The 27,977-nt window shown below is 52.0% G+C and overlaps 11 protein-coding genes across 11 annotated transcripts; 5 read left to right on the top strand and 6 right to left on the bottom strand.

The window, feature by feature from the left end:
• Positions 1–414: 414 nt before the first annotated feature.
• On the bottom strand, positions 415–2,301 carry het-6_3 (Heterokaryon incompatibility protein 6, OR allele; the record flags this gene model as incomplete). Its single annotated transcript, XM_014685792.1, has 1 exon — positions 415–2,301. The coding sequence occupies one exon, from the start codon at positions 2,299–2,301 to the stop codon at positions 415–417; it is 1,887 nt and encodes a 628-aa protein (XP_014541278.1).
• Positions 2,302–3,118: 817 nt separating this feature from the next.
• TRYP_4 (Trypsin) lies at positions 3,119–4,296 on the bottom strand (the record flags this gene model as incomplete). Its single annotated transcript, XM_014685793.1, has 3 exons — positions 3,119–3,701; positions 3,769–3,968; positions 4,057–4,296. 3 exons carry the CDS (start codon positions 4,294–4,296, stop codon positions 3,119–3,121), a joined length of 1,023 nt encoding a protein of 340 aa, XP_014541279.1.
• A 1,517-nt stretch (positions 4,297–5,813) lies between these two features.
• HQD2_0 (Catechol 1,2-dioxygenase) lies at positions 5,814–6,640 on the top strand (the record flags this gene model as incomplete). Its single annotated transcript, XM_014685794.1, has 2 exons — positions 5,814–6,082; positions 6,136–6,640. The coding sequence occupies 2 exons, from the start codon at positions 5,814–5,816 to the stop codon at positions 6,638–6,640; spliced, it is 774 nt and encodes a 257-aa protein (XP_014541280.1).
• Positions 6,641–7,765: 1,125 nt separating this feature from the next.
• On the top strand, positions 7,766–8,233 carry CVNH (Cyanovirin-N; the record flags this gene model as incomplete). Its single annotated transcript, XM_014685795.1, has 3 exons — positions 7,766–7,922; positions 8,019–8,158; positions 8,213–8,233. 3 exons carry the CDS (start codon positions 7,766–7,768, stop codon positions 8,231–8,233), a joined length of 318 nt encoding a protein of 105 aa, XP_014541281.1.
• A 256-nt stretch (positions 8,234–8,489) lies between these two features.
• On the bottom strand, positions 8,490–9,266 carry G6M90_00g028850 (uncharacterized protein; the record flags this gene model as incomplete). The annotated part of the gene is made up of 2 exons (XM_014685796.1): positions 8,490–8,785; positions 8,861–9,266. The coding sequence occupies 2 exons, from the start codon at positions 9,264–9,266 to the stop codon at positions 8,490–8,492; spliced, it is 702 nt and encodes a 233-aa protein (XP_014541282.1).
• A 652-nt stretch (positions 9,267–9,918) lies between these two features.
• On the bottom strand, positions 9,919–11,862 carry betA_1 (Oxygen-dependent choline dehydrogenase; the record flags this gene model as incomplete). Its single annotated transcript, XM_014685797.1, has 1 exon — positions 9,919–11,862. One exon carries the CDS (start codon positions 11,860–11,862, stop codon positions 9,919–9,921), a length of 1,944 nt encoding a protein of 647 aa, XP_014541283.1.
• A 1,679-nt stretch (positions 11,863–13,541) lies between these two features.
• On the bottom strand, positions 13,542–16,761 carry cwf10 (Pre-mRNA-splicing factor cwf10; the record flags this gene model as incomplete). Its single annotated transcript, XM_014685798.1, has 5 exons — positions 13,542–14,107; positions 14,179–14,266; positions 14,323–16,463; positions 16,522–16,670; positions 16,742–16,761. 5 exons carry the CDS (start codon positions 16,759–16,761, stop codon positions 13,542–13,544), a joined length of 2,964 nt encoding a protein of 987 aa, XP_014541284.1.
• A 526-nt stretch (positions 16,762–17,287) lies between these two features.
• erg10 (Acetyl-CoA acetyltransferase) lies at positions 17,288–18,763 on the top strand (the record flags this gene model as incomplete). The annotated part of the gene is made up of 4 exons (XM_014685799.1): positions 17,288–17,352; positions 17,488–17,537; positions 17,600–17,672; positions 17,761–18,763. 4 exons carry the CDS (start codon positions 17,288–17,290, stop codon positions 18,761–18,763), a joined length of 1,191 nt encoding a protein of 396 aa, XP_014541285.1.
• A 1,009-nt stretch (positions 18,764–19,772) lies between these two features.
• G6M90_00g028810 (uncharacterized protein) lies at positions 19,773–20,918 on the bottom strand (the record flags this gene model as incomplete). The annotated part of the gene is made up of 1 exon (XM_014685800.1): positions 19,773–20,918. One exon carries the CDS (start codon positions 20,916–20,918, stop codon positions 19,773–19,775), a length of 1,146 nt encoding a protein of 381 aa, XP_014541286.1.
• A 3,529-nt stretch (positions 20,919–24,447) lies between these two features.
• G6M90_00g028800 (uncharacterized protein) lies at positions 24,448–25,331 on the top strand (the record flags this gene model as incomplete). Its single annotated transcript, XM_014685801.1, has 2 exons — positions 24,448–24,591; positions 24,702–25,331. 2 exons carry the CDS (start codon positions 24,448–24,450, stop codon positions 25,329–25,331), a joined length of 774 nt encoding a protein of 257 aa, XP_014541287.1.
• A 1,720-nt stretch (positions 25,332–27,051) lies between these two features.
• On the top strand, positions 27,052–27,961 carry G6M90_00g028790 (uncharacterized protein; the record flags this gene model as incomplete). The annotated part of the gene is made up of 2 exons (XM_014685802.1): positions 27,052–27,228; positions 27,281–27,961. 2 exons carry the CDS (start codon positions 27,052–27,054, stop codon positions 27,959–27,961), a joined length of 858 nt encoding a protein of 285 aa, XP_014541288.1.
• Positions 27,962–27,977: the final 16 nt, after the last annotated feature.

Raw genomic sequence — 27,977 nt, 5'->3', positions numbered from 1 at the left:
TGAATTATTTGGAAATGTGATGGCGATACTGCAAACTCCCAAAAGGCCTGGCCGGCCTCGTAAATATGCACCAAAGGCAAAGAGGGCAAGAGGACATATAATTGTAGGACGTGAGCGAAGACGGCTTCAAAAGTCGTCTGCAGCACATTGGGGCGTCATTTTATCATTTACGCAGCTTGGAAAACTCAAAACACGACTCCATCTCAAGGGATACCAGAAAGCCTCATATAAAAGCTAGTAAAAGTACTTGAAAAAGACACAATACGTAGGGTAGGTGAGGGTTAGGGTTACCCAACCCTAGGGGCGATCGCGTCGTAGGACAACGCCAGCTCATGTGTAATGCTGGGAAAACTCGCATATTTACAGCACAAAGTCATGGGCAATAGGAAACGCGGAGCAAGTAAAGCCAACCACTTATACGATTTGAATTGTTGTGCTCCTGTGCAAAGCATCCTGCCCCCCATCTTTCGAGAATGCTTCGCCATGCATTGCCCCTGGAAGCAACATCCATCCAATGAGAGTAAACCGACGCCTACTGTCAGGTACCGGCCGAAGAATCATCGGCATGCGGCATCCATGGAGTATCCAGACTTGATCCCCCTCTTCTGCCTTGGCGCTGTGGTGCAAGGTGCCCAATCTCCCATTTTCCGTGCCCGCCAAAACTCGACAAGAGAGACTGGTATATACCGGACCGAATGCCTCATATCTATCGCAGGAGACACTGGTAGTCCCGAGTGCGAGATGTCCCATGGTCAACTCGTCTTTTCCGTCATTCTCTGCCGCAATGCCACGTATATTGCGAAGCAGGCTCCTTCTCTCTTCCGACGTTGGTCTGTCGACTTTCCACATCTCACGGTACCGTTCCTTGGATAGCCACGGAAACAAAAGCAACGTTACATGTTTCTTTTCACACAGCGGCCGCTGAGTATCGCTCGGCCAGAGTCGTGTACAGTAGCTTTCTAGGATTGAGAAGCACTCCAGTATTGGGAGCTTGTCAAAGTCTTGCCTGGGTGCGACAAAGGCGATTTTATCCAACAAGAGACCTCGGACAGACAGAACTAGACTCTCTGAATCAATAGAGGCCGCGCTTGCTGTGGTGCTGCCCGCAGCCTGGCTGGCATACACTTGGCTCCAATGAATGGTAGGGGTATTGGGCATCCAAGTCGGGATTATATCGCCTCGACAAGCACCATCGGCTGTCTTTCTGCTGAAACACAAAAAGTCGAGACTGCTGTGATTCGACAGGTAAATGCTAAAAACCTGCGAGTGGACTTTGACCACCGGAGCGTTGTAGTCGACTCGTACCTGACTCTCGTCAGCCCGTGGAATCAGCCCTAGTATACCATAGAGCTGGTCTCGAGGCTCCGCCATATTCAGGGTGCCTGACTGAAGAAATAACTGTAGCAATGATGAAAATGGTGGCTTGGAGATGGTGTCATGCTTCACTTCGTGAACCTGTTGCTTTTCGACAAAAGTTTTGCACCCTAGAGGCATGTTCTCTCGCTCACGAATAGACACGCCTCCCACGTCCTCTTGGTAATTCATGTATGTGCAAAGCTTCAGCAATGGACTTTCATGTGCTCGAGGTTGGAAATATGCTTGATTAACTCTTTGTTGAAACCCCAACAGCTGGCGCCCGCTGAATGCATCCCGATGGCAGTAAACCATGACTTCCTTTGCCAAAATGAGCTCTTGCTGTATCCAGAGCCTTCGCCAGTAGGGATTTCGGAATATACCTGCAACCGGGTACCAGTAACTTGGATCGGCGAAGCTATCGAGCTCGGTGCCTTCACCCAGGTAACAAAGGCTATCAAACGAAGAGTCGCCAGCCTGCACGCTGTGGTCGAGCCAGGCACAGACAGCAGTCGCCTTTGCGAATATTACTCGCATTAGTTTTACCTGATGCGCCTTCTCGTCACTATCACGCTGGTTGATGCAGATGGCATCTGCCCAAAGAATTCGCGGCTTGTCTGGATAGCGCAGGTCGCCTAGTGCCTTTCTGAGGTTCCCAGCCACCGGAAATGCACAGCCGTTGATTGAAATATCGTAGGTTGGCGAAGGACTTCCCCACGTGTAGCTCAGAGCCTCAAAGCCGGGGTTTTCGTCGAGGCATGCGTGGAACAGGCGTCCTACAATTTCGGTCTGTGGTTTGCCTGGCTGTACTTCAAGTAGCCTGAATTGGGGCTTTCCGGTATCTAGGATTGCATACGGGAAATTCGCGGCCTCTTCTGGCCTCTTTGATTCATGAGTCGATGGTATCTGCGCTCCCGAAATGCTTCTCTGTGTTGGGGAGCGCCTCATGGTGTCTAGCAATAAGGCTGCATGTGTCCATTCAATGGATAAGGGAAGGGAGTAAGGTGAGAAGATAGTACACATATATTTTGTATCTTCTATTTCACTTGCCGTGATAGAATGGAAGGAAGATGAGATTTTATGCATGCATGATCTCGGGAAGTGAGGCTGCGCTGAAGACGAGCGTTTAATAGGACGAATCACGTGTATATATATAACTACTAGCGGCCCTAATAATTATGTAAAGTATTTAATAATACTATAAAAGACGTAATTATTTATAACTTTAATATTATTTAGAAATAAAATTATAATAAGCCTGGTTTATAATATTATAAAAGTTATTACTCCCTTATTATATTACTTATATTATAGTTTATAATTATTAATATAAATATTCAACTTTTATATTAATATATAAGTTTATATATATACATATTTTAAACTTATTTATCAAGTTGCTTATAGCTCAACTTATGGGGGCTAGATTTTATATATATACGTCCCGTTTCCGCTAATACTATAGAGTGAGAGTACATATATTATTAACCGGTTAGAATGTCCTTTTGGAAGGATACTCTGCTAATATTCACTCTGACAGACACGAATATGCGTCATTAAGTGGAAAGAATATAAAACAAGCACCGTCGACACCTAGCCTACTATGTTAAAGCTAGCAAGGCAGACTACCAAGGCAAAACAACTCGATATACCACATCTTCATTAACCTTGCTTCCTCCCACTGAATGATGAGACTTGACTTGTAACCTCTTAAACCACCAGTCTCAGCTCGTTCTAGTTGTTTGATACTGCTCACTCAACACAATCAGCGCCGTGTTACACCTTCTTCATGTAACCGTGCAATACACTTTTGTATTTCTGGAGTCATCTTTTCGTTTTCTTTCAAGCCACATTGTTTTGCCAGCTCCCTAATTTTTGCAATCAAAACATCAAAAGCCGTCGGGCCTTGCTCTTCCTCTTCCTCTTCTTCTTCCTCTTCCTCTTCCCCAGTTGGGGTCGAAGGAATGCCAGCGTCACCGGGGCCAGTGGCATTCCCGACCGACTGAACCAGATCCCGACATTTACGCCCTAAGTTGAAAAGGGGACTAGAATCAGAGCCTCCAACGAATCCGTTGATAAAGTCGATGTAGCTGCTGACCCTGGTATATGCCGTGGGAGGATCTCGGCACTGCCCCCATGTCACGAGGCCGATGACATGTCCCGTCACGGGGTCGACAGGAGGACCGCCGCTGTCCCCCTCGCATGCATCCTTGCCATCGTCGCCAGCGCATATTATGTCTTCAACCGCGCCCAATTTGAGTTTCTCTGAACACTCGCCGCGCTCGTGAATCGTAATATTCACCTTGCTGAGTTTGTCAGCAGGACCCGTGTTGCGACCGTCCAAGCCCCTTGCCTACTAGTCAGCGTTTTTTTTTTCGACTATATCCTACACTGCGAAACTTGGATGGCACTTACCAGCCCGCGACTACTGCGGTGGTATTCAGCTCGGGATCCGAGCCGCTGGCCGGTAGCGTTGCATAGCGAATCGTGTCGCTCTCCTCAATCGGAGTTGCTAGTTTCAAGATGGCAATATCATCATGATGCCGGATCCGGGAGTAACGAGGGTGCAACGCAGCGGATACAACCTCCACTTCTACTCCGCCCTGGCGACTGTCCTGTATAATGAGCTTAGTCCTTGTTATCCTTTGCCGGCTACGCCGAGGTGTGAGACCTCTTGGAAGCCTAAAGGGGGAGTAGACTTACCAGTGTTCCTGCTTTGACAAAGTCAAGACATTTAATACAGTGAGCAGCAGTAAGAACGGTAGTGCTGTCTAGTAAACTGCCTCCGCAAATATGACTCCCGCTTTGTCGTATACTAACAATAAATGGAAATTCACCGCCCTTGGCATATTCTCCGCCAATGAGTCTCTTGTGAATAGTTGCCGCCGATACTAGAAAAGTAGACAACACGGCGGCTAGTGTAATCGTAATAACACGAACCATTGTAAAGGAGGCGGTGGTAAAACGCTAAAGAGAGGTTTGTACAAGGCAAATAGATATAATAGCGCAGGCTAGTATTTAGTGCTAATGGGAAGTGCGGGAATGATTGGTACAAGCGGCTTGATGCAGGTGTCCTCGCACTTATATAAACGCGAATAGAAGAGACTGACGAGTCATACAATACAACCGCATTCTATATAATTCATGTCTCTGCTAGGTCATTCACGCCGCCGGCCGTACCGGTAGGGATGGAGCAGGTTTGGAAGACCGGGGAGAGTTGTCAAGTGGTAGTTCGAGTCCAGGGACCGAAATTATGACACATGTGGCGCGATGAAGCGCCGAGCGTGATGACGAGGGTAAAGAGTGACCTGCGGCGCGGTGAATATTTTGGCCCAGGACCTGGTAGTGAATAGCCGCCCAATTATGAATTGCATCAATGGCATTGTTGCGGCCATGTAGGGGTCCTGGTCATCTATTGACTCATGCACACATGGATGAGCCTGCCCTCTCGGCTGCGTGGTAAGCAAAGCACCACTTGACGTATTCTCTATTGCATTTCAATGCTATCACACTAATAGTTCGTCTGCCTGGCACGCCGTTTGAAGAACATGACTAGGACTAGCCTTGTGGATAATATGCGGGGCAGAGGGGCCACAATGCATAAGTTAATTAAAATCTCTTATTAATATAAGTTGTGATACAATTTATAATTAGTATACCCGGATAATAAACAGCTATTTAGACAAAGTGCTTTAATTAATAAAGAATTCCCTGTATATAATCTATATAAACCTTGTTATCAACATTGAAGTCATTCATAGCTACCAGACGCTTTGGGGATAGACTGTAGTCGACAGCTCCTAGTTGTTGTAACGAGTCGCGATTCAGCCTCCCCCGGCCAACGCAACCGAGACTGTAGCCCCTTTATAAACGGGCCACGTAGACAGCTTCGAGACAATGAATCGTCATCAATCCCCTCTCAACAATCTTCAAGAAATCGCGCCCAGCATCTTGTTGGGAAACGCCCCTAGCTGGGGTTCCATTCTCGGCGCAGACATGGACTTCTTGTGACAAGGGCCTAGCTTGGAGCAATTACTCAATTCATCTAATAACAGTCTTTGGTATCAAAGGTCCTTGGTTTTCCTCAAGGCCTTGAGGGACCAAAGCCGTCTATTTATACAAGAAGTCGGTGAGGACCTTCTGCCCTAATCCCGTGACCGTAGCCCTTGTGTAACCGGCCCATTTCCGTGTAACACTTCTGCCTTAAATCAAAGTCTACGGACTCTAGGCCATCCACACGAGTCATAGCGAAGACATGGTTGAACACGCAAGCGCTTTCAGAGTCACTATTTTAGCCCAACACCATAATGCAATATCCTGCTACTCAAACAGTTGCGAATTCGCTATCAAAGTCATGGAAACAAAGCACCAATGGTTCCTCACAACCAGACTTTACTCGGCCGACCATTCAAGAAAATTCTCCATGTCGCTGCTTTTGCCGTGAGAACTAGACAATAGCCATGAGATACAATGAGTTTTCCGATCAGAACAGCAGATTCGACCCTGATTTTGCGAAACTTGTTGCCGAGACCACAGGGCCAAACGCAACAACTCGTCATGAGCATATTATAACCAGCTTCATCCGGCACGTACACGACTTTGCCCGCGATGTTAAGCTAACCCACGACGAGTGGATGACGGGCGTGGATTATATCAACTCTCTAGGCCAACATTTCACTGCAAAAAGTCACGAGGCTTTTCGTTTACGTGACATGCTCGGACTTGGATCGTACGTTTGCGAGTTTGATGGAGAGTCGAGGCGCCCATCTAACAAGTCTGCAGCTTGGTGGAGGAAATTGAGAACAAGACTATCCCTTGCGGCAGTTCCAACTCTACGTCCTCGGCGGTCCTCGGTCCTCTTTGGGCTCCGGATGCACCATTTCGAGAAAATGGCGCCTCCATCATTCATGGTTCAGTACCAACTGCGCGTGGGCAAGATGCCCGGCAAGGCTTTGGATCTCGCCACGGACACACCGATATCAGGGGCAATTGTTGCTGGGTGCTTGCCCGTTGTTTTGCGCCCCAATCTGACAATATACGGAAGACCATGTCGGCGACTTGTCCTATGCTCATCGCAGAAATCACCTGCACTGACCATGCAAGTTTTTGCTTAAACGACCGAGTTTCGACTTTGAAAACCTATGGAACCCTCCTCTTGATTATTTTCGAGATTCCTTGCAACCTGCTCTGGAAGTTGATAGGATCCGGCTGGTTCCTCCCGTTATCTGATGTCCTCTTTGGCATGGCGTCTATTGGCACAGTCTTTATGCGCTTAAAAAAACCTTAATGCCTACAGGCACCTAAAGGTACTTGTTTTAGATGTTACTACTGGGGAGGGAGCCGGGCTCGGATCCGCAACGTTGGTAGATCATTTTGAGATGCGGGCAGGTGCGTTTGTTCAGGGCACACAATCAAGACTGGTCGCGCGTTTGACGGAAGCCAATGAATGGCCTTGGCGCGCAAAGGGCAAGAGCGACCCCCTCCGCAGCTTGAAAGAGGCGCTGGGTCAACGTGAGGCCGCCGAGCTGTCAACTGGTCCGTGCCTACTGGATACTTGCACACAGTGCACCATTGACGTAACCGTTGACGCCAGAAGTACTACGGCCCGCTGCGGGCTGGTGGCGGCTCCTGCCGAGACCTTTGTTTCAGCTAATCATGGGCACTCCCCCGCTGTTCGACGGGCCAGAACGGGCATCACGGCCCCCCTCGCGGCGAGGGCTCGGAACGTGTGGTGCAAATATCCTTTCAATCATCACCTTGGAGGTATCAAAGGTCCTTGGTTTTCCGAGACGACCTCAAGCCTCAGAGGTCTCTATAAATACAACAAGTCTGTGAGCCCTACAGGCCGAGGGCAGCACTCCCTCGCCAATGCCCGACTCGGCGGCTCTCGCGACGCCTTTCTTTGTTGTTGTGCAACCTTTGCGGCTGATGCCTTTGTTTTGGTCGTGGCCGTGTGGCACGGCGACAAGAACCGGAGGCCTCAACCTCAAACACATTCCCCCCCTCTTGACAAACAAAACCAACGGCTTTGCAGCAAATGACACACCGACAGCCCAATTATCGTCAACCACGTACTGGCCCACTGTCAAAAAACAGGCCATCGCTTGCTGCTGTGACGTTTGGCCAGCCTGCACTGAGACCAAATAGTTCCATGCGGGGGCCACAGACGCCATGTAGTATTTGCAAACCAAAAGACAAAAAAACCCGTTACTCATGGCCCATTGCATGAGATGCATAGCCACAAAGGATCCAGTCTATGCGGGTGGGTGTGTCTTGGCGTACATGGAGCCCCCTCTCGGCTTGATATAAAAGTGCGGTTGGATTCGCCTTATTCCCGCACGCTTGAGCATCACACCGCCGACCAAGAATTCCCAACCGTCCCCCGCCTCACACATCAACAAACACGCGCATCATGTCCTTTTACGAGTCTTCGCGGAACATTTGGCTCGAGGACGGCCACATCCTCCACGCCGAGTGCGCCTACGGCGACGACGAGTGGAATGAGTCCACCATTGATCTGAACGACTTTGTGGGCAACTCGGACGGCTGGTTCGTCTGGAACGGCGTCAGTAAGTCTTGCTTTTTACCACTCACATGCCATCATCCTGTTTGCGTCCGATGGTGTGCAAGTAGAGACGACTGACAACACGGCTCGTTCTTGACAGACTTTTCTGACTCTGCCGGTGACATCTCGGTGGACGGCGCCATGCTGACCGCCGAACTGAACATGGTTGAGGAGGGAACCCGCGGGCGACAGGGCATCAATCTGAATGACCGCATTGGCAACGACAACGGGCAGCTGGTGGTGAGTTGTTCTCCTTACGGGGGTTGCGAGAGGTGGAAACTGACAAATATACAGTACGTAAATCAGGACGACTAGTCAATAGAACCGCTGATTCTCTGCCAAGCTTGTCCCTTGTGATGCAATGCTTTCATTTACTGCCGTGACGGTTGATGTGCCCCTCATTTATTGTACAAGAAGCCAGTTTTCCAGCAAGCTAGAGCCAGAGTTGGCAATATCACAACCCAATTCACTGCCAAAAGTGCAGGAATCCCGTCGCCAAGGCCATCATCTCTGTATATCCCTCCCATCAAACGAGCAACCACGCAGTAACAACACCAACAACAAGATACCGCTACTTCTTGGACGCCGTCTCATCGTACAGGGCGCCGTACATCCCATACCACTTTTCGACAATGTCGCTCCCACCCCCCGCGGATATCATCTCGTCCCCCCTCTCCAGCTTCCGCGCCACCTCGCCCATAAACTCGTCCACACCCAGCGCCCGCGCATTCTTCTCCTTCTTGTTATCGTCGGGGTCCTCCCTCTCGCGGTGCAAGTCCGTCGCCACCGTGGGCGGCGCAATCTCGACCACGCGCACGCCCGCCGCAGCTGCGTGCGCAGGTTCATGCTCCAAAAGTGCAGCCACGCCTTGGTGCCATTGTACACGGGGTTGATAACAGAAAAGGGCACAAAGCCCAGAATGCTTGACACGTTAATAATCACGGCGCCGGGCTTGGTCTGCAGGTGCGGCAGCAGCCCCGAGCGTCAGGTGCATCGGGCCCCGGACGTTGATGTCGATTTCCTGGTCGGCCTTGGCCACAAAGTCGCCGTCCTGGAGGATATCCAGGGGCCGCTGGACGCCGGCGTTGTTGATCAGGCAGTCTAGCTCGGGGTGCTCGCGGGTGATGCGGTCCACAAAGGGCGAGATGTCGGCCGTCTTGCCCACGTCGAGGAGGTAGTAGCCCGCGGCGCCGACGTCGCGGGCCGCCGACTGTAGATTGGACTCCGTGCGGCCCGCGAGCAGGACCGTCTTGCCCTTGGACACGAGGTGGCGGGCCATGGCTTTGCCGATACCGCCGCCGCCGCCGCCGGTGATGACGGCGCAGCGAAAGTCGAGGAGCTTTGGCATGGCTGGTGAATTGACTGTGTTTATGACGCGAGATGGCGACTTTCTTGTCGGTGAGGGTGGTGCGGCGTTGGACTTTCTACCGATTCGGCGGCCATCGTACTGGTCTCATCATCGAATTAGTATAAACTGTAGGTCTTATGTTGACGTCACAGACTTTGAAATTCGGACAAAGGAAACGACCCAAGTCAGGCGCAGACAAGGTCAAAAATTATCCAGCAGCCAAGGTGACCAGTTGCCTAAAGTACATGATCACTTCAACGATCATGTATGTGTCATGGCAGGATCGAACGACGCCATAGAGTCATAGACGGTTCGTCCCGTCTTTAGACATTCACAGTACCGTAGTGAGCATCCAGCTTGCACAATCCAAGGGAGATCTATTCCCGGAAAATGGTGGAATATTAATCTCTTGACAAGATTATTCTCATCGACTATAGAAATAGGAACTAGCATTATTTCTCTTGTAAGTGCCATGTTTTTATTGCTCAAGTCAAAATACACGTCCCAGTCGGCAGATCGTCAGCCAATCAGCAGCCGCGCCTGTCCACATTAAAACCCTCCAAACTTCAATGTTCCTACAACCCTGCAAGCTGGCCGGAAAATAAAACGCCCAAAATATACACAGGTCCCACGCCACCACCACACGCAACACCTACTTGTTCTGGCTCAAGATGACATCCGCCGCCTTCTCGCCAACCATGTACGTCGACAGGGCGGTAAAAGTCCCCGGAATCCTAGGATAAACAGACGCATCGACGACGCGCAGGCCCTTGACGCCCCTCACCCGAAAACTCGAGTCCAGGACGGCCATGGGGTCGCCGTCCGCGCCGATAGGACACGTCGACGACGCGTGGTGCCCCCAGGCCGTGTCCCTCGCGTAGGCCTCGACCTCGGCGGCGGACCGGACCCCCGCGCCGGGCAGCACCTCGTCCACCTTGACGAGCTGGCGACTAAATGCGTCGCGCGCCACGCCAATGGCCTCCCGGATGGCCGTCAGGTCGGCGGCGCTGTCGCCGCTCCCCGTGTCAAAGTAGTTGTACAGCACGTCGGGCACGTCGAGCGGGTCGGCGCTGCGCAGGCGCACGTGCCCAGCCGTGTTGCGCGGGTGGCCCTTGAGGATGGCCCAGGTGAAGACGTCGTGGTCGGCGGTGATGTTGTAGCTGTAGCCGGGGAAGTAGCCGCGGAAGTTGACGGGCCCGCCGAACAGGAAGGCGTCGTACTCGCTCGCGACCGACGACTTCATGAGCATGGCGGCCGCGAAGCCGTTGGACACGTAGGCCCCGCGGCCGGTGAGCAGGCCCGGGCGCCGCCAGCGGTCGAGGCACGGGTCGTTGTCGTCGCTGAAGGTGCAGCCCGAGAGGAAGCGCCAGTCGGACGGGAGCCGGCCCTGCACCGCCACCTCGTAGTGGTCCTGGAGGTTGGTGCCGACGCCCGGCAGGTCCTTGACGAGCGGGATGCCGAACTGCGCGAGCTCCGAGGCCGGCCCGACGCCGCTGAGCTTGAGGAGCTGCGGCGAGTTGTACGCGCCCCCGGCGATGATGACCTCCCTGGAGGCGGTGGCCGAGCCGGGGACGCCCTTGGCGGCCGAGCCGGACCGCGGGCTGGCGCGGTAGAGGTAGGCGCCGTCGAGGAACTCGACCCCCGTGGCGCGCGGCTCGCCGCCGCCGGACTCGTCAAAGACGACGCGCGTGACGTGGCAGTTCATGCGCACGTCGAGGGGGTACTTCTTGGAGCCGTCGGGGTTCTTGGCGTCGCGCGTGGCGACGACAAACTCGCGCGAGCCGTAGCGGCGGCCGTCGCCGGCGGAGAGCGGGATCTGGAAGTAGCCGCCGTCGCGGTCGCGCGACTCCGAGTCCTCGTTGGCGTCGCCCAGGGCCACGTCGAGCAGGTTGGGCAGCAGGCGCGAGTAGTTGCCGAGGGCGAAGCTGCCGCCGGCAATCAGGCTGAGCAGCTTGGGGTCCTCGAGGGGCAGGGTGATGGGGGCGCGCTCCGTGTCCAGCCAGCCGTCGAAGCCGTGGCCCTTGGCCAGCAGCGGCAGCAGGTAGCGGTTCTTCTCCATGCGCACAAAGTACTTGCGCATGTTGTCGGGGGCCCAGGAGGCGTCGCCCGTCAGCGAGGCGACGTACTCGAAGTCGGAGCGGTGCGGGTAGATGGCGACGAGGGCGTTGTGCGCGGTGCAGCCGCCGAGGGTGCCGGTCCGGGGGTACAGCGTGCCGAGCATCTCGGCGCCCGGCGGCGGGTTGAGCCCCGTGTACAGCGTGCCGTCGGCCGTCCGGTACGACGTCTTGTAGTCGCGCGCCTGCCGGGCGTCGTCGGCGTAGTGCCGCACGTAAAAGTTCCACGCGAGCTTCTCGTCCTCGGACGAGCGCGCCGAGTACGCCGGCACCGTGTAGTTGGGGTTGTTGCCCTGGTCGTCGCCGGCCTCGATGAGGAGCGTCTTGTGCCCGGCCAGCGCGAGTCGGGCGGCCAGAGGCCCGCCGCCGGCCCCGGACCCGACCACGACGTATTCGTAGCCCGTGAGGTTGGCCGCCGCCGCGAGGGAGCTCAGCAGGGAGAGGCCGGCGAGGGCCGCTTGCCACGAGGAGCGCATCATCATCTTTGGTTGCTGCTGTTGATACGCCGCAAGAATGGTCTCGTGGTTGGCAAGAAACCGGGACGGCGCATCTACACACATATATATATCTATCTATCCATCTGCACGCGTGTGTATATTCACCCACGCTACGACGCAGTAGCTTGCCGATTCCTGGTTGAATACAACGACGCACATTCCGTTACGAGCCATCGCGTCGCAAGCGTCGCCCACGCCCGGTTAGTCCATGTATAAAGGCAAGGGTGGCAATACAACCAGACCACACGCATGGGTCGTGATAATCGTCCCTAGGTAGCTAGACCAGCCCGCTAGTGCCGCCATCCCCAACGCAAGGCAAGCTCAACAGCTTATCCCCAAGCACGAGCCCACGTTCCGTGTCCGTGGGCAAATCGTACAAGACACACCGACATTCCGCGTGCCCAGAGCCGCCCATCACGACGGCAACCTCTTGGCCATGATGCCATCTGCCGCCATGGGTCCCAGCCCTGTGCCCCCGCGCGCCGCCGCCCGATCGTCGGTCCATGCAGCAAAGGCTAATCACGAGACGGGAGGCACATTGTCCGGATCCAGCCCCTTCAGGCAAATCACGAGCTTGCCCGGCGCGGCTTCAGAAACACAAACAGGGACATGCCAGCCTCGGCTATGCACAGACGGGCGCCTGCTGTAATGGGAGATGAGAGAAGAACTGGAACTCCCAGGCGGGCGATGCCATTTCCGTCCTGGGATGCATCGGAACCACGGGCGGCGCCTCGACAGGAGCAAGGGTTGTCGCCTTGCCTCCGCTGCCAATGCAACCTTGGTCATTTGCTAGCTCGGCCACGCGCTGGGAGAAGGAGGCGATTAGAGTTGGGCGGGACAGAAAAATACCGGGGAATGGGATTGAGTTATGGGCTGCAGTGGCAATATGCTCGACGTGTGCCTTTTATCGGTGGCAAAGCGCCGTGCGTAGCGGAGAAGATTGCCGCAAATGACTGAGTCGCGTATCTTATCCGATCTTTTACGGAGTTGTGCTGATCGGGATGTCTCCGATCACTACGTGCGCAGTGACCTCGTCCAAGTCGCGGAGGTCTGCTCCGTCCGTATTACATACCAGACATGTCAACTGCTGGTACGTACCAGACTGGACACTCAGCCGCAGACGGTGCGTGAGCGGGTACAGGCATCAATTTGATGGGCCGTCACACCGCGGCAGCAGCGCTTGCAACGAATTGGGCGAGGTGCGAGACCTAGGCACCCGACAACTACCGACGATGCAAACAGAGGCTCCATGTCGAGACATTACGTGCGTCCGTGTAATGACGCTTTCCGTACGTGTACGTCGTTTAGGGTGCCTCTTGCGAGCGGCCGCGCTTCAATCTTCACGTGGTGCCGCCTGTCGCCTCAAGACGCAGACATTCTTTACGGCTTAAAATCTTGGGACCTTTGCCACCCATTCGCACACATGGGCTACTGGCCACTTGGCATGTAAGCGTCAACGTGGTTTGCAATGTACAGGCCTTCTTTGATCCGTATACGAGACCGAGCGTCGGGAACGCCCAAACGCCCAAACGCCCATCTCCCGTGCCCATGCTGCATGTACACGATAAACAATAGTGCCCCTGAATTCAAACGCCCCTTGTCTACATTAAACTACAAGTAGCTGTTTTGCCAAAAATGGTCGCCGGCCGTCCCAAGCGTCAACCTTATGCATCCCCCAGCATGCCGCTCTCCATCAGGCTCTGATAAAACTCCGGTTCTAGGAACGTCTTGACGCTCACATCCTCGCTCAGCCCTTTCCGTCTTCTCGTCTTGAGCACGAAATCTCTGGCTGTCGCCTGTGCCGATGCCGGCTGCAGCGGCCGGATGATTTGCTCCCGGTCCAATGGGTCGCCGGGTACAATACTCCAGTTATCAAACACCAAGCTGACCATGGAGCTGCCCTGCGTCTTGATCCGGAGGTCCGTCTCGAACCCAAAACTGTCAATCACGGGAATCAGGCCGTTGACGCGATACAGGGGCGTCCCGGCCACGGGGCCGTCGGACAATACATGGCCCCGACGTCGCGACAGCACATTGTACACCTCGGTGTGCGAGTCTTCGGGCCCCGTCACCGACACGGCGTACACGGGCTCCATCAGCCGTGGGGACGCCATGAGGAACGAGGAGTAGCATGCGCGTCGCGACGTGGGAATGATCTGGCCGCCGCCGCGGGAGATGGCCTCTCCTGCTAGTAACACGTCCGTCACTTTGAACTTTGTGTTTCGAATCGCTGGTCAAAGTCAGTAGCAGGTCCCAGAACCCGCCGAGAGAAGGGGGGATGAGTTTGGGGGTGCAGCCTACGTTCTTCGCAGAGGGGACCTTCTCTGGTGGCCCAGCTGAATCCCTGCCGGATAGACTCTTTGACAGTATTGAGGAGTTTCTTATCGACCTGCAGTTTTGTTAGCATGTATCCAAATGGAACCGCATCAAGGATGCGCGACCCACCTCGGCAGGCAGAGTATCATCTTGCAAAATGTTCGGCCCCATGTCATCCGGCCCAAAAGCCCAGATGCTTCGTGCCGCAAGCTTGTCCCAGCCGTGATTTTCCTCGAAAAATTTGGCCGTTTTGCGAATCGGATCACGAATCTTGACGGCGCCCGTCTCAATGTCCGTCGATATACCCTTTTCCAATTGCTCCGCAACCATGGTGATCTTGTTCTTCTTATTTGGTGTGATGGCGTAGCACTTTGTCGCCGACGTCTCTACCACTGTTTCGCAGAAGCGGGTCACAGGATCAGATACCTTGATATCCATATCGGCATACAGCCGCCTCAGATCGTGGAGCACACAATCCATGTAGAGCTCCCCTGTTCCCAGGATGACATGTTCACCGGATTCTTCCACCTTCGTATCAAGCAGAGGATACGACTTTTGCACTTTTCGCAGCCCGTCCAACATCTTGGGCAGCTCCGACGGGTTAATGGGCTCCACCGCAACCTTGAGGACGGACTCGGTAAAATGTGTGACTGGTTTGAAAATGTACGCATCCTCGTCATCCTCAAACTTGGGGGCTACAATAGTCGCAGATTTGACTATTGAGTTATCCACGCCGCTGATCAAAAGCAGATTTCCTGCGGGCACACCGTCTGTGGGAATGTTGTACCTGGTCTCGCCGATAAAGACTTGACCAAGAGTGGCAATGGTCATATCTTCCTCATCATCCAGCGAATAACCCTCTCCAAGCACTCGCACCGACATGCCGGGTCGCGCAGTGCCGCTCAGAACGCGACCAAACGAGTAAAAGCTCTTGGCGTCTGATGTGTTGAACAGCTTGGTAACGTGCATCACCAGTGGGCCATCCTGATCACATGCCTTTATCGACCCTGCAACCTTGGTGTCCAGCGGGCCGCTGTATGCTCTCTCCAAAAGTCTCTGTGCGCCTTCAATCGGCGATGGGACGTGTCGGACAATCATGTCAACAAATGCTGTGGATGGGCCAAAGAACTGCTGGCAGACGGCTTTCAAAATGTCCTTGGCATCTGCTTTGTACTGTGCAGGCTTCAACTGGATGTTCAGGGACGCCAGGACCAATTTGAGGTCCTCGGGGGGCGCGCTGATGGACTGTGTGAAGAGCTTGTATATGGGCTCGAGAACGAAGTGAACAAATGACCGTGCCGCACGCTCTTCAACGGGTTTTCGCGTAAATGATCGCTTCCTCGGGTTAAAATAAACATCGCCCCATAACCTCCGAGCAAAGTCATCCGTATTGACATCACCGTATGTATCAGTGTACATCTTGGCAAAGGACTGCAGAGTGAAGCACCAGCCGAGGTCAGTGCAGGAGAAGAGAACATTGCCCTTTTCAGGACTAATCCGCTTCTCCGAGGCTTTTGCGGGCACGGCATTGGTAATCACCGTGTTGACCTCCTCGACAACGTGCTTGAGCTTGAAATAGGCGTCCTTGGGTGGCAGCTTAAGCTCCAAGATCAAGCGGTCCATCTTGTTGATGATGAGCGTCAGAGGAATATCCTCCAAAACAGCATGCTTGATAATTTGCTCCGTGTTGACCTGCACACCCTCCACAACATCCACGACCAAACATATGCCATCGACCAATCTGAAGGCGACTGCGACCTCGTCGACAAAGTTGACATGACCAGGAGTGTCAATGAGGTTGACCAGGTGCGACTTGCCCTTTGCACTCTGCAGGACTAGGCTCATGGGTGATGATTTGATCGAGATTCCTCGCTCGCGCTCCAGAATGTGAACATCGGTATACCGTAACTTCTCGTCGCGCTTTCGTCCGCTCCGCTTGTCAAGCTTCTCTGCGATGTCATGAGTCTCCAGAACAAGCATGTCCATGAATGAAGTTTTGCCATGGTGCAGGTGTCCAGCTAGTGCCACATTGCGCGTTTGTTCGGGAAAGTTCATCAAGTCGGTCATGAACTTGCGATCAAAAAATACCGGAGGTAGGTCTGCTTCTTCGATATTGAACTTTTTTTGTTCGACCGGTGCGATGATGGGTTCGCTGAGAGGCTGCGCATCCTCCTCTTCCACGCGTGTCTCGACATCTTCACCATATACCTGCTGGGCAGTCGGATAGTACTGCTTGTCTTCGTGGAGGACAACGGCATTGGACGGCCCATCTGCCTCTCTGGTTAGCAGGTTATCAATCAGTTCTGAGAAGGGTCCCCTTGCACGAACCATCAATTTCCATAAGCTCAGTCCCCGTCACTCCCCCAGTCTCTTCAGGCTCATCATCGTAGACATAGTCGCCTGCATCAGCGCCCGCTTCGACACCCGCCTCGGACGCGTCCTCGGATTCCGCTTCCTCCCCAATAAAGTTGCCGAACCTAGAAGGTGGTTGTCAGTGTCTTGAGGCCGGGGTGTGGCGGGCACAGGGTTTTCTGGGGGCAAATCTCACTCGTCGTAAAGGTCATCCATTGTTCCGTTCGGCAAGCTGCGAGCGCCTGCGATCAATGGACTGTCGGCGCGCGTTGAGTGACTGGTGTCGCGGCCGCGATGGTGCTATGTCGTAGCTCGACATTTTTTGGCGACAGCTTGGTCGCGTCACGTGCTAATCGTCAATCGCGATAAGATTGCTGGTACCGGGTAGCTCATTCGGGCAACTACAGGCGGGACAAGGTGAAGAAGGTGGAGGCTTCCTGTCACAATGGATTTACCCTGTAAAATGCTCGACGTCTGGTGTCCGAACAAGGCGGTATCCGCGCTAAACCCGGTTCAGCCACCGCTCCATCCATTACTTGTCTTGACATCAGTCCACCGCAGAATCGCTGGTAGCATCCGGACCCTACATAATGTACTGCTCACCTCCCGCCTTAGCGTTATTTTAGCTTTTGCAATTGATTGAGCTCCCCACCACGTCAATAATCAAGCTCGATCTTTCTACTCGCCGTGATTTTTCACTTTTGCTTATCTCTCAAACCCAATTCAAGTTTTGGTTACCGCCATGTCTGGTCTTCCTCCCGTCTACATCGTTTCTGCTGCCAGAACCCCCGTCGGTTCGTTCCTTGGGTAATGCTCAACTACCCCTCGCCGACTTTGCTCCGAGGTGGCCTTGGTGAAGACCAGCCGCCAACGGCCAACAGTCAACACAACTTGATATTTTGTGTCTTGCCATGCTGATGTCAATCTCTTTCCCCCTAATAGCTCCCTCTCCAGCTTGAGCGCTACTCAGCTGGGCTCTACGGCCATCAAGGGTACCTCTTTACACCCCCGTCGTTCCATCCATTGAAATCGACTTCTGACCCCTCACTCCTAGGTGCCGTTGAGCGTGCCGGTATCAAACCCGAGCAGGTCGAAGAGGTCTTTTTCGGCAATGTCCTGTCTGCAGGGTATGCTTCCCACTCGATACGCACAAGTTTCTCTCCTCCACGAACGCAGCTTTCCCTACAAGTCTCCGGCATGGCTGATATTCTCTAGTCTGGGCCAAGCCCCCGCCCGCCAGTGTGCCATCGGCGCTGGCCTCCCCAACAGCACCATTTCCACGACTGTGAACAAAGTTTGCGCCTCTGGTCTCAAGGCCATCATCCTCGGTGCCCAGAACATCATGCTTGGCACCTCCGATATTGTCGTTGCTGGCGGTACCGAGTCCATGTCCAACACCCCCCACTACCTGCCCAACCTCCGTACCGGCGCCAAGTACGGCGACCAGACCCTCATCGACGGCGTCCTCAAGGATGGCTTGACCGACGCCTACAAGAAGGAGCACATGGGTCTCCAGGGAGAGCTGTGTGCCAGCGACAACGACTTCTCCCGCGAGGCTCAGGACGACTACGCCATCAAGTCGTACCAGAAAGCACAGGCTGCCACCGAGGCCGGTCTGTTCAAGGAGATTGTCCCCGTCGAGGTGTCGGGCGGCCGTGGCAAGCCCCCCATCAAGGTTGAGCGCGACGACGAAGTCAAGAACCTCAATGTGGAAAAGCTCAAGGCTATGCGCCCGGCATTCAAGTCTGACGGCTCCATCACCGCCCCCAACGCCGCCCCCATCAATGACGGCGCTGCTGCGGTGGTGCTCATGTCCGAGGCTAAGGTCAAGGAGCTCGGTGTCAAGCCCATTGCCAAGATTCTCGGCTGGGGTGACGCCGAGCGTGAGCCTGAGCGCTTCACCGTTGCCCCCTCCCTAGCCATCCCCAAGGCCATCAAGCACGCTGGTCTGACCGACAAGGACATTGACTTTTACGAGATCAATGAGGCCTTCTCCGTCGTTGCCCTTGCCAACATCAAGCTCTTGGGCCTTGATGCCGACAAGGTCAATGTCTTTGGTGGCTCCGTCGCCATTGGCCACCCTCTGGGCTGCTCTGGCGCCCGCATCATCACCACTTTGACTTCGGTCCTCAAGGAGAAGGGCGCCAAGATTGGCTGTGCAGGTATCTGCAATGGCGGCGGCGGTGCTTCCGCGCTGGTCATTGAGAACTTGCAGTGACTAGAGGAACCACATTCAATGGCCCACGGGTCGCGGCTGTAACGACTTTTACATGACTCCCAATAGGCGTCACGGCATAGTATTCTGCTGGAAGATATTTAACTAAAAGTTCATGTTGATAGTTAAGCACATGTTCATAGATTCAATGATGCAGAAATTTCTCTGAATTTCCACCAGCGTGTTTTCCCTGCTGTATGTCGTCTTGCTACGTGAATTTCTCAAAGAGATGGGATGTAATGAGGCACAGAGGAAACTAGGTTTCGCATTTAATACCTCATACCAATACACGACTGTCCGCCGTCGTGATTTTTGCTTGTACAAGTCGACTTTCTCCACTAGTTTGTAACAGTCTTTATTCAGACTCTTTTAAGCCCCTTGGATGGCCTGTTCCTACATTCCTGTCGGCTGATAAGAGCAAAATGTTACACATCTAGAGATGGACCAGGGATACAAAGTTGGCGACGGGCCTGGGAATCACCAAGGATATGCATGAAGTGGATTGCACTTGACTGTCGAACAAGAGAACCAGATTTCATACGACCAATATTCTTAAACTACCAGACATATCCCTCTATTAATTAATCGTGACTGCCGTAGTGGCTATACATAATGCTTGATGTATAATCTGGAATTGAAGTCGTGAATTTGATCCCCGTAAATCTCTTTTTTACATTATGTAAAAAAAAAGCTTTATCAAGTGCCATCGATTGATATCATGTAAATTTATCATTGATGTCAAGTATTATATGAGGTCTAGTACTTTTTTTTTGTCTTTGGCACCACCTTGGCACTACTATGTACATGTAACCTTGCCGGCAGCCAGCCGGCACCGTACTATTACTTGTACGGTGCAGATAACGTACCAATTTTGCTCTACCTCTGACCCCACAATCGACTGCAACATGGAAACCAAAAAAAAAAACAATGTGGTGATCATAGAACCATGGGGACCCTTGAGCATATCGGGCTCGCTTGTCGTATGCCCCATGATCGGTTGACGAGGACACGGCTACTTGGCCCGTATCACCGTGCCATTTGGCAACACAGTGTCCACGTCATGGTGAGGAATATTCGTGTCCACAACAAATATTTCCAGCTCCACGTCGTCGGAAGCTAAATCCTTATCGAGTACGTCTCGCTTCTGTTTGCCGGTACTGCTGCCATTCACGGTACTGCGATTCACGGCGGAGTAATCAAATAAGACTGTGACGTGGTAGGGTTCTCCATTGTCATTCAGGATGGGAAATGTGGCCGGGCCACGCGCAATACTCTTGTTCTTGGGAACAATTTCAACCGAGTCTGGTGGGAAGTCAACACCGAGAACATTTGACCATTGGTCAAGTGCCTCGGCCCTGTCCTCTCCTGTTTCCCTGTCGCGCGTCGTGAAATACCGTTGGCTCAAACGATCCCAGCTGTCTTCCTTGCCGAGCAGGCTAGCAAAAGACACCTTTGACGAGTTGGCCAGTTGGCGAGATGCGCCGGATTTGTATTTCCATTTAACACTCTTCGAGAGACAGTTGAAGTCGGCTACTGGCATCTCGTAGTAGTCCCCTTCGTATTCGGCTGTGAATGTCCAGGTTTGGAGCTGGCATCGGTGATCATTGCGGCATTTATACGTCCTTCCATCCGAGAACTGTGTTGTCCGCGTGGTGGTTATGCCGTGTTCGGTCTTATCTGTAGTTGATCGGGTTACCGAGAACCGGAATAGCTGCCCAAGTTCTTGCAAGCCGAAGGAAACTTCAACTGTAACACTAAGTGTTACCTCATGTGACCACTTCCAGGAGAAGGTGTCGGTGGCGATTGTAGTCGTTTGGCGCTGTACATCACCGTAGGTCGGCTCGGTGTCTTGGACGGGTATGAAGTCAATCTTGGGCTTGTCGCCGGCAGCTCTAAAGACGTAAGCCAACGAAAACATCTCATTGGCTGGACAACCACAGATGGCTTTGATGGAAGTGATATTCGGCAGGGGCTTTTCGGCTTTTGCCTGCGCATAGCGGTCCGCGAAGTCTTTCGCAGCATCGAGTTCAGTCTTAACTAAATCTGGCCTTTTTGCTATAATGTGAGACTTGAGTTTGCTTATTTTGCCATTTGATATGTTGCCTATTATTTCTTGACAGGTGGCGCTCATGAAAAACAGGAAAACGATTGGAATCATGGTTGGTGGTTGGTGATGTGTATTGCGAATTCGGGGCCAGATGAAGTGAGTGGTCTGTAGAAGAGTTGGTCAAACATGAAAGATTGCTTAGAGAGGGTGATGCTTCTACAACCAGTGACCCCGGGCATGAAATATATACTTGACCTTGGTCTTGTTGGTCGTGTGTCCGAATTTGGTTGTTGATCGTGTGCCCGAATTTGGTTACTCGTCATGCATATTAAATTACAGTCGACATTACAGAGCACTGATAAGGGCGGCTACTTCGGGGGAAAGTCATGATAACCTCCCAAACTGGTTAGTGGTTTGGTACTTATGCAGACGAAGCTTAGACGTCAGATAATATCGCCCGAGTCTAATTTCTTGGCTGGGAAGCCGCACGCGACGAATATCCCTCCGGTGAGGCGGCAGTCAAGTGTCGAGACGCCTGAGCACATTATTCATGTACTTGACAGCTGAGCATAATTGGATCCAGGCTCGGACTAGTCGTATTGCCTTGACTATAACCTGCAAGCTAAGAGAAGGGGGGGTTGTGCCTGAGAGTCTGTAGCTAGCGATAGATCAATAATGGTTTGTCATGCGCGATCAGGCCGTAGCACTAGTCTGATAATAACAGTTAAATATTAAACGTAAGCCCTTTTAACCCTTTCTTCCCTTTCTCATGTCTTGCATGTTTCCGACCAGTGTCTTCTCAACGTTCCCAATACACACTACTACGCCCGCTTTACAATCTTTTACGCTACTTCAACTATCATCCTGTCACTTCAGAATGAAGATTTTAATTATTATTGCTATCCTGGCTGGGCTTAGTTCTGCGAAATTACACTGGGAAAAGGAAGGTAAACGACGCGGCGATGGAGAGGTTTTCGACGGCATCGCCAGTGGAAACCGAGACACAGGCACCTGGAACTCTCTTTTTCGGGCTCAATTCATGAGGGATGAACGCAACTATGGGCGACCTAGGTATGAAACGGGGGAAGACAGACCGGGAAGCCGAGCGCCGTGGAAAGACTTGGATTTTTCGAAACGTTGCTCCGATAATCTCGACCCTTGTGACAACAGAAGCATTACATTTTGGAAAAATACAGTGAAAGGACGCCGTGGCGAACTTCGAGGATTCTTTTGCACTGACGATGAATATCACCGAGCTGGCCCTATGTGCAATCGTGAGGAGATTAGCTTTCCCGAGCTTGGGGAGCCTAGCAAATATTTTTGCTGTCCTTGGGGATTTCAAAAGGACAATGGAGGGTGCCAGCGATACGTTCTATTCCACGCCTTCGGCTGGGGTTGGCCCTGGTACCTCCAACCGACCCCGATGAGACCTACGGCAAAAGACCCTTCACCAACTAGTACCTCAAGACCCCCTGAGCCAACAAGGCCCTAAGGAAAACTAAAAACCTTTAATACTAAAAACTATTATTAAATAGATTAAGTTATTGCTCTAAGCCTAAGCTCTTGTCACAACGCCTACCGGTATTAGATGCCGACCCTGACAAACCCTCACCTGAGGACATCATGAGGTTTTGTCACCGAGGGAGTCAATTACATGGCTTAAGACTGGCGGTGAATAGTCGCGCGTGACAAAATGTCGAGGTCTGCTGTGGCGTTATTTTACGGGGTCATTTGGTTGAACCTCTTGTCTTGTCGCTTGCTTGGGTAGGAAACAACGCTCGAGATTATTTTATAACTTGGGACTTCAACCGCCGCACCCGGCTGGGGCGATGAAATCGATGGCTTCTTGTGGATTTGGCTGCTGCTGTGACAAGGGCTAAAAGCTTGGAGTAACATAGCATGCGCAATTCATCTAACAACAGTCTTTGGTAGTAAGGTCCTTGGTTTTCCTTAAGGCCTCAAGGAACTAAAGGCCTCTTTAAATATAACAAGTCGGTGAAGGACTTTGTCCTAGGTTCCCCGTGATTGTAGCTCTTATGTAACCGTGTGACAGCCGCAAAGAATATGGCATAATGTAGTATCGCTTTTCTTCCACCACACCTCCTTTGCCTGGCGGACTCTTTAACCATGTCAACTGTCTGCAACGGTCACAAGGCTACACTGGTTTTGCACGCACATGGTGCCATACAATAGCTGTCACTACACTCATGTCGACTTGTATCCTGTGGATTGTGGTTGGTATTCTACGGGTCTGTGACTGCAGTAAATGCCAACTCGTCGTCTTGTTTCCCCCACCACAACTGATCCGGGAAAGTAGCTATTGTTGAGGAGTTGCCTCGGAGGAAAATGGCGGGGACATGATTGAGAAATGATAAGCATAATATAGTGAAACTATTGACATAGATAGAGGCTTATCAGAAGATAAAACCGGGCTCTCGTGGTCTTATTATACCTCGTGTCACATGGGAAAAGCCGAACAGATCGTGAAGCCTAATAGCAGGGCTTTACCAATAAACGACCTATTAATTATTAAATACTTCGAACACCAAACTGCGTGCGAGCGCAGGTCTCGTTGTCCACTAGGAGGTCACAGGTGGCTGGGAGTATTGGGCAGATTTTCCTGCCTTCAGTAGTTGTTAGATACGCCGGTCCGTCGTAGCCGTCGAAGCACTGAATCTACCATAATAACCGCTGGGGGATCTTTATATAGGTCAGCACCTGCGTTCCAGGCGATACGTGATTGTACACAGTGCCCTGGGCTCCGTTTACTAGGCCGGCTAGCTGCCATGGATTAGTCGCGAGCATTACCCTTACGCCTTTAGCAACAGGAAATTTGTTGGATAGATTTCTAGTGTTGTTGCTTGGCGCTTGCGCTGCGCTTTTACCCTGATTTTTTGCCTCTACTTGTATTGCTGGCGCGTAAAGGTAAACTATATGTTCGTAATTATACTTGTTAGCCCGGGCCTTTATAGAGTACACCCGTAAATGTAGTATTATATATTAGTATTTATACTCTTACTTGGTTACTGCGAATCGATCTCGAAATGAAATACATGTTAATATATTGAGGCTGTAGATAACATGATAGGAGCTGATCTGCACTTAACATTATATCTTCTAGGTCCTCCAATACATCATGACCTGGCTCTGTTTACTACTCATATTGTCTTCCTCACTTTCAACTCACACCCTTATCACTTTTCAATTCACACTCTCATTACTTGACAAGTCAACTACCTAACTTACTTAGTTTTACTTTTCTGTTTTGTCTCCTCTTTGTTTGCTTGGTTATCTCGTCGCCTCACTCACTTTCAACAAGCCAACTACCTAGCTTATTACTTAATTTTTCTTTTCTTTCGTCTCCCTTTTCATCAACCAATTCACCTTCTTGCTTGATCATCCCATTGCCGAGCTCACTTCCAACTCACATCCTCATCACTCAACAAGCCAACCACCCAGCTTACTACTTAATTTTACCCTTCTTTCGTCTCCCCTTTTTATCTTCTAGAGAAACTTCTCTCCTGTCAACGGAATATAAGAAGGCAAAATTGCTTTCTAATTCGAGCGCGTTCCTCTTCTTAACATCTCCTCTCATTAAGAATCACTCTTTGATTCTGGCGGTTCCCAAGTTGAGTCCATCATGGCTGCCACCGTCACGAACGTCGACTGGAGTCCTCTCCAAGTCGCCTCCAGCATGCTCACGTCAAACTCCATCGGGCACGCCATCGTTGGCGAGGTAGCACTCATGCGCTACGGAGCTACGTCGACTTTTAATCCAGAATTCGTAAGTCTACCGGGCACACAGCTGCTCAGCGCGACACCTCTATTTCCAACGGTGTTGTACCAATGCCATGATAGAGGAAGAAAAACTCCTTACGCTTACGGAAACTCTAGTCTATCGAAATTTGCGTTTACCAAGCAGACAAGTCTAGAGCCGTAGACGTCCTCAAATCCAGCAAGCTGTTTCAAGACGTCCCAGACCATGTCATCACTCAGTCCTGCTACGAAGGAACAACTGCGCACAGCCGCCTGCAGACAGTTTGGAGCGCGTCACAACCGCGAAACATTATAATCTTGCCTCGCCTCACCTTCTTTGGCGGAACGTTGTCTTCTCCTACTGTCCCTAGCTCGAAGCATAAAGAGACACAGCTCTTGGGCCTTTCCGAAAAAGACGTGGCCTGGATCCCGTGGGCGAGTCCCCATGATCTTTTCTGGGCATTTATAATCCGAAGAATCTACCATTACGATCAGCTCGCTGCCCTGGCAGCGAAGCGACTGTTTGACACGGGCGAGGTCAGTGAACAGTGGCTGAAAAGCAAAGAAAATGTTTGGCATCGAACGCAATACAATCTGGCCATGGCCATCATTGGGAAGACAATCACAGCGGACGAGACAATTCGGGTGGCGCCGAATAACGAGAATGATCACGACTATGCCACTGTCGATAGTGGTCGAAACGGTCAGAAAAGAAAGATGGTTACCTTGGGAACGTCTGCAAAGAGGCAGAAGAAGGACGGCAACTAGTTTGAGTTCCCTTGAGCATCGCCAAATGTCACACGGGGTTACACAGGGCCATAATCACGGGACCTAGGGCAAAAGACCCTTATTTACTCCTTGTATTTAAAGACTTTTTTAGTCAACTAGACCTTAATGAACATCAGGGACCTATGATACGAAAGACTGTTGTTAGACGAATTGAGTCAATACTTTAAGCCTTTAGCCCTTGTCACACCAAACTTCAGAGCAGTACCACTGAATATCTTCAAATCGTTTCACGATCGTCGTGTCCAGGAGTCCTCCGCGAATGGTGGCCAATGTTATCGTCCGCAGTGACTAGTTTTTCGACTCTAGTTTTCCCACAGCGTCGCATATCTCCTTATTTAAACCTGTCAAGATCTCCTCCACTTCTTTAAGAGTTTCTTGGTCATCCCATGAATTCCACCCGACATTTTCATCTAGTTCGGCCCTCGCAGGCAATTTTTCACTGTAGGTTTGAACAAACAGATCCGGACGGGCTCAATCGATGGCCTGAAGTAAATGCTTAGATTCAGTAATAACTTTGAAGGGCGTCAAAGATCCTTGGTTTTCCAAGAGGAAATGAGGAACGACTGTGCCTAGGGCTCTTGCCCTGGCACGTGTTCAATCTGCGTGACCAACAAGTCCTTTGTCGGTGAAGCCCCTTGTTGGGCCATCTCCGTCCAACACTCCCCCAGATGCAGACACAAAGAGGTCAAGTGGTAAAAGGCGGCGAAGGAAGACGCTTGTGTTCATAATAGCACCCTCTATCAGATGCAGTAGGCTATAACATTGAAACTTCAATGTTCAGAGCTAGCCGCAGGCCACAAAGCCGGCCACAGGCCATAGCTCGGCGCAGGCGGCCCCTGGCAGGGGATAACATTGAATCTTTTAAAGGCCAGTGAGTGGTCTGCCCGCTCTGCCTACCCTTCATGGGACAATTTGATCTTTGGCATCGCCGTCTTGTATCGTTGAAAAAAGAAGCCTTGATTCCGTGAAAGGAATCACCCGCTCATAAAAGAAGAAGAAATATTCTGTTCACAAAGGATCCGCGGCCGTAGAGCGCGGCCATTTTATTGTCCGTCTCGATAACAAAGAGTCGAGCCCGGTTCTTTTGATAACGCTCACTTGTGACTCGGCCAAGCCAAGCAAAACATATAAATTGGCCCGCTGCGGCCCAGTCCTTACTCAAGTATAGTTAGTGCTGCATTGCAGCCCGCTAGCTAAAGCTATCTCGCGATAGCCTCAGCCGCCGTCTTCGTGGAAGCAAACGCACAACCCGCAGACTTTATGTTGAACAATGACATGCTCCTGACCCGCCATTTCTTCATTCACAGACATCGCTTTGTCTTGCGCAAAGAAAGTGTTCACACTAAGAACGCGCTCTAACGGTAGCAAGTACCTATGATTGTCCCCCTTGTATTCCATTCACAAGGCCAAATCATCCATCAAGCAATGAAACGCCTTTGACAAGACACATTCATTCATGCAAGTGGTCATCTCCTTGTACAAAGAAATTCGCTATTCATAAACGGTCCCTCTCCTTGGTACCCAACCATTCATTGTTCACAAAAGGACCGGTTCTTTAATACAAGTCGCTCGGCCAGGCGAAATATAAATATCGCCCGCCGCAGCCCCTTGCCCCTTCCTTCTACGCATTCCTCAGTCTCTCCATTTACTCATACCACAACCGCACAAGCCAAGCTCAACCAATCCCGTCCTACCCATCATGGCACACAAGGGCCTGTCCGACGAGTGGCATTGGGAACCCATGCTGGTTGCCGAGAGAATATTGCATAAAAACAAGATCCAATACATCATCCTTGGATCAGCGGCTATTCAACACCGCAGGGTTCGCGAGAAGGACTGTGCGCCGCCGTCATCCCCCATCCCCTGGGACTTCGAAGTACGTTGCTCCCCAAGCCCAAGAATGACCAACTCTAAAAGTATCCACGCAGAACACGTTCGAAATCGGTATTCCTAACGAAAACATCGGCAAGGCAGTGGAGCTTCTCTGCAAGGATGACCTTTTCAAAAAACAAGACGACGAAAACTACGACACCATGTACGAGGGCACGAGCCTTCATACCAAGCTACGATCCACGTGGAACACATTCGCGGCCGCCAACTTCATTCTCCTTCCCACGGAGGAGTACTACGTCGCTGGCCATCCTCTTCTGCCTAGAAAGAAGCCTTGTACCGACCAGTTCGGCCTGCCGTTTGCAGGACTGAGTGGGCTTGTGCTTTCTCTGCTGCATCGAAAACTCGCCCACAAGGACCACACGGCCGGACTTGCCCTCGACAGAATGAACCCGGATCATCTTTGTCCATTTGGACAACCAGGGATTAAGCCGCCCGCCGACTGGGATGCTGACTTGCGTGCGAAAGCTACGAAGTGGCTTCACGAGCATAACATGCTCCCCGACCAAGTTAAAACCCGGCCAGGATGGGGGGGTTTTGGCAACGCTGTCCGCCAGCCCGAGGAAAAAACACCCGCCACAAGAGATCCACCCGGGCCTGGCCCACCAGCCGTGGATGTTGGTCAAAAGAGAAAAGCCGACGCAGAAGAAGACGGCGATGGTGGATTGTTCGGCCAGAAGCGAGCGAAGGATGCCCTTGTTGGGAGTTTATGGGTATAAGCCTGGGCATGAGCCG

Source organism: Metarhizium brunneum, chromosome 1 (genome assembly GCF_013426205.1).
Source record: "Metarhizium brunneum chromosome 1, complete sequence".
Taxonomy (NCBI): domain Eukaryota; kingdom Fungi; phylum Ascomycota; class Sordariomycetes; order Hypocreales; family Clavicipitaceae; genus Metarhizium; species Metarhizium brunneum.
This window is presented reverse-complemented; position numbering and strand designations above follow the sequence as displayed.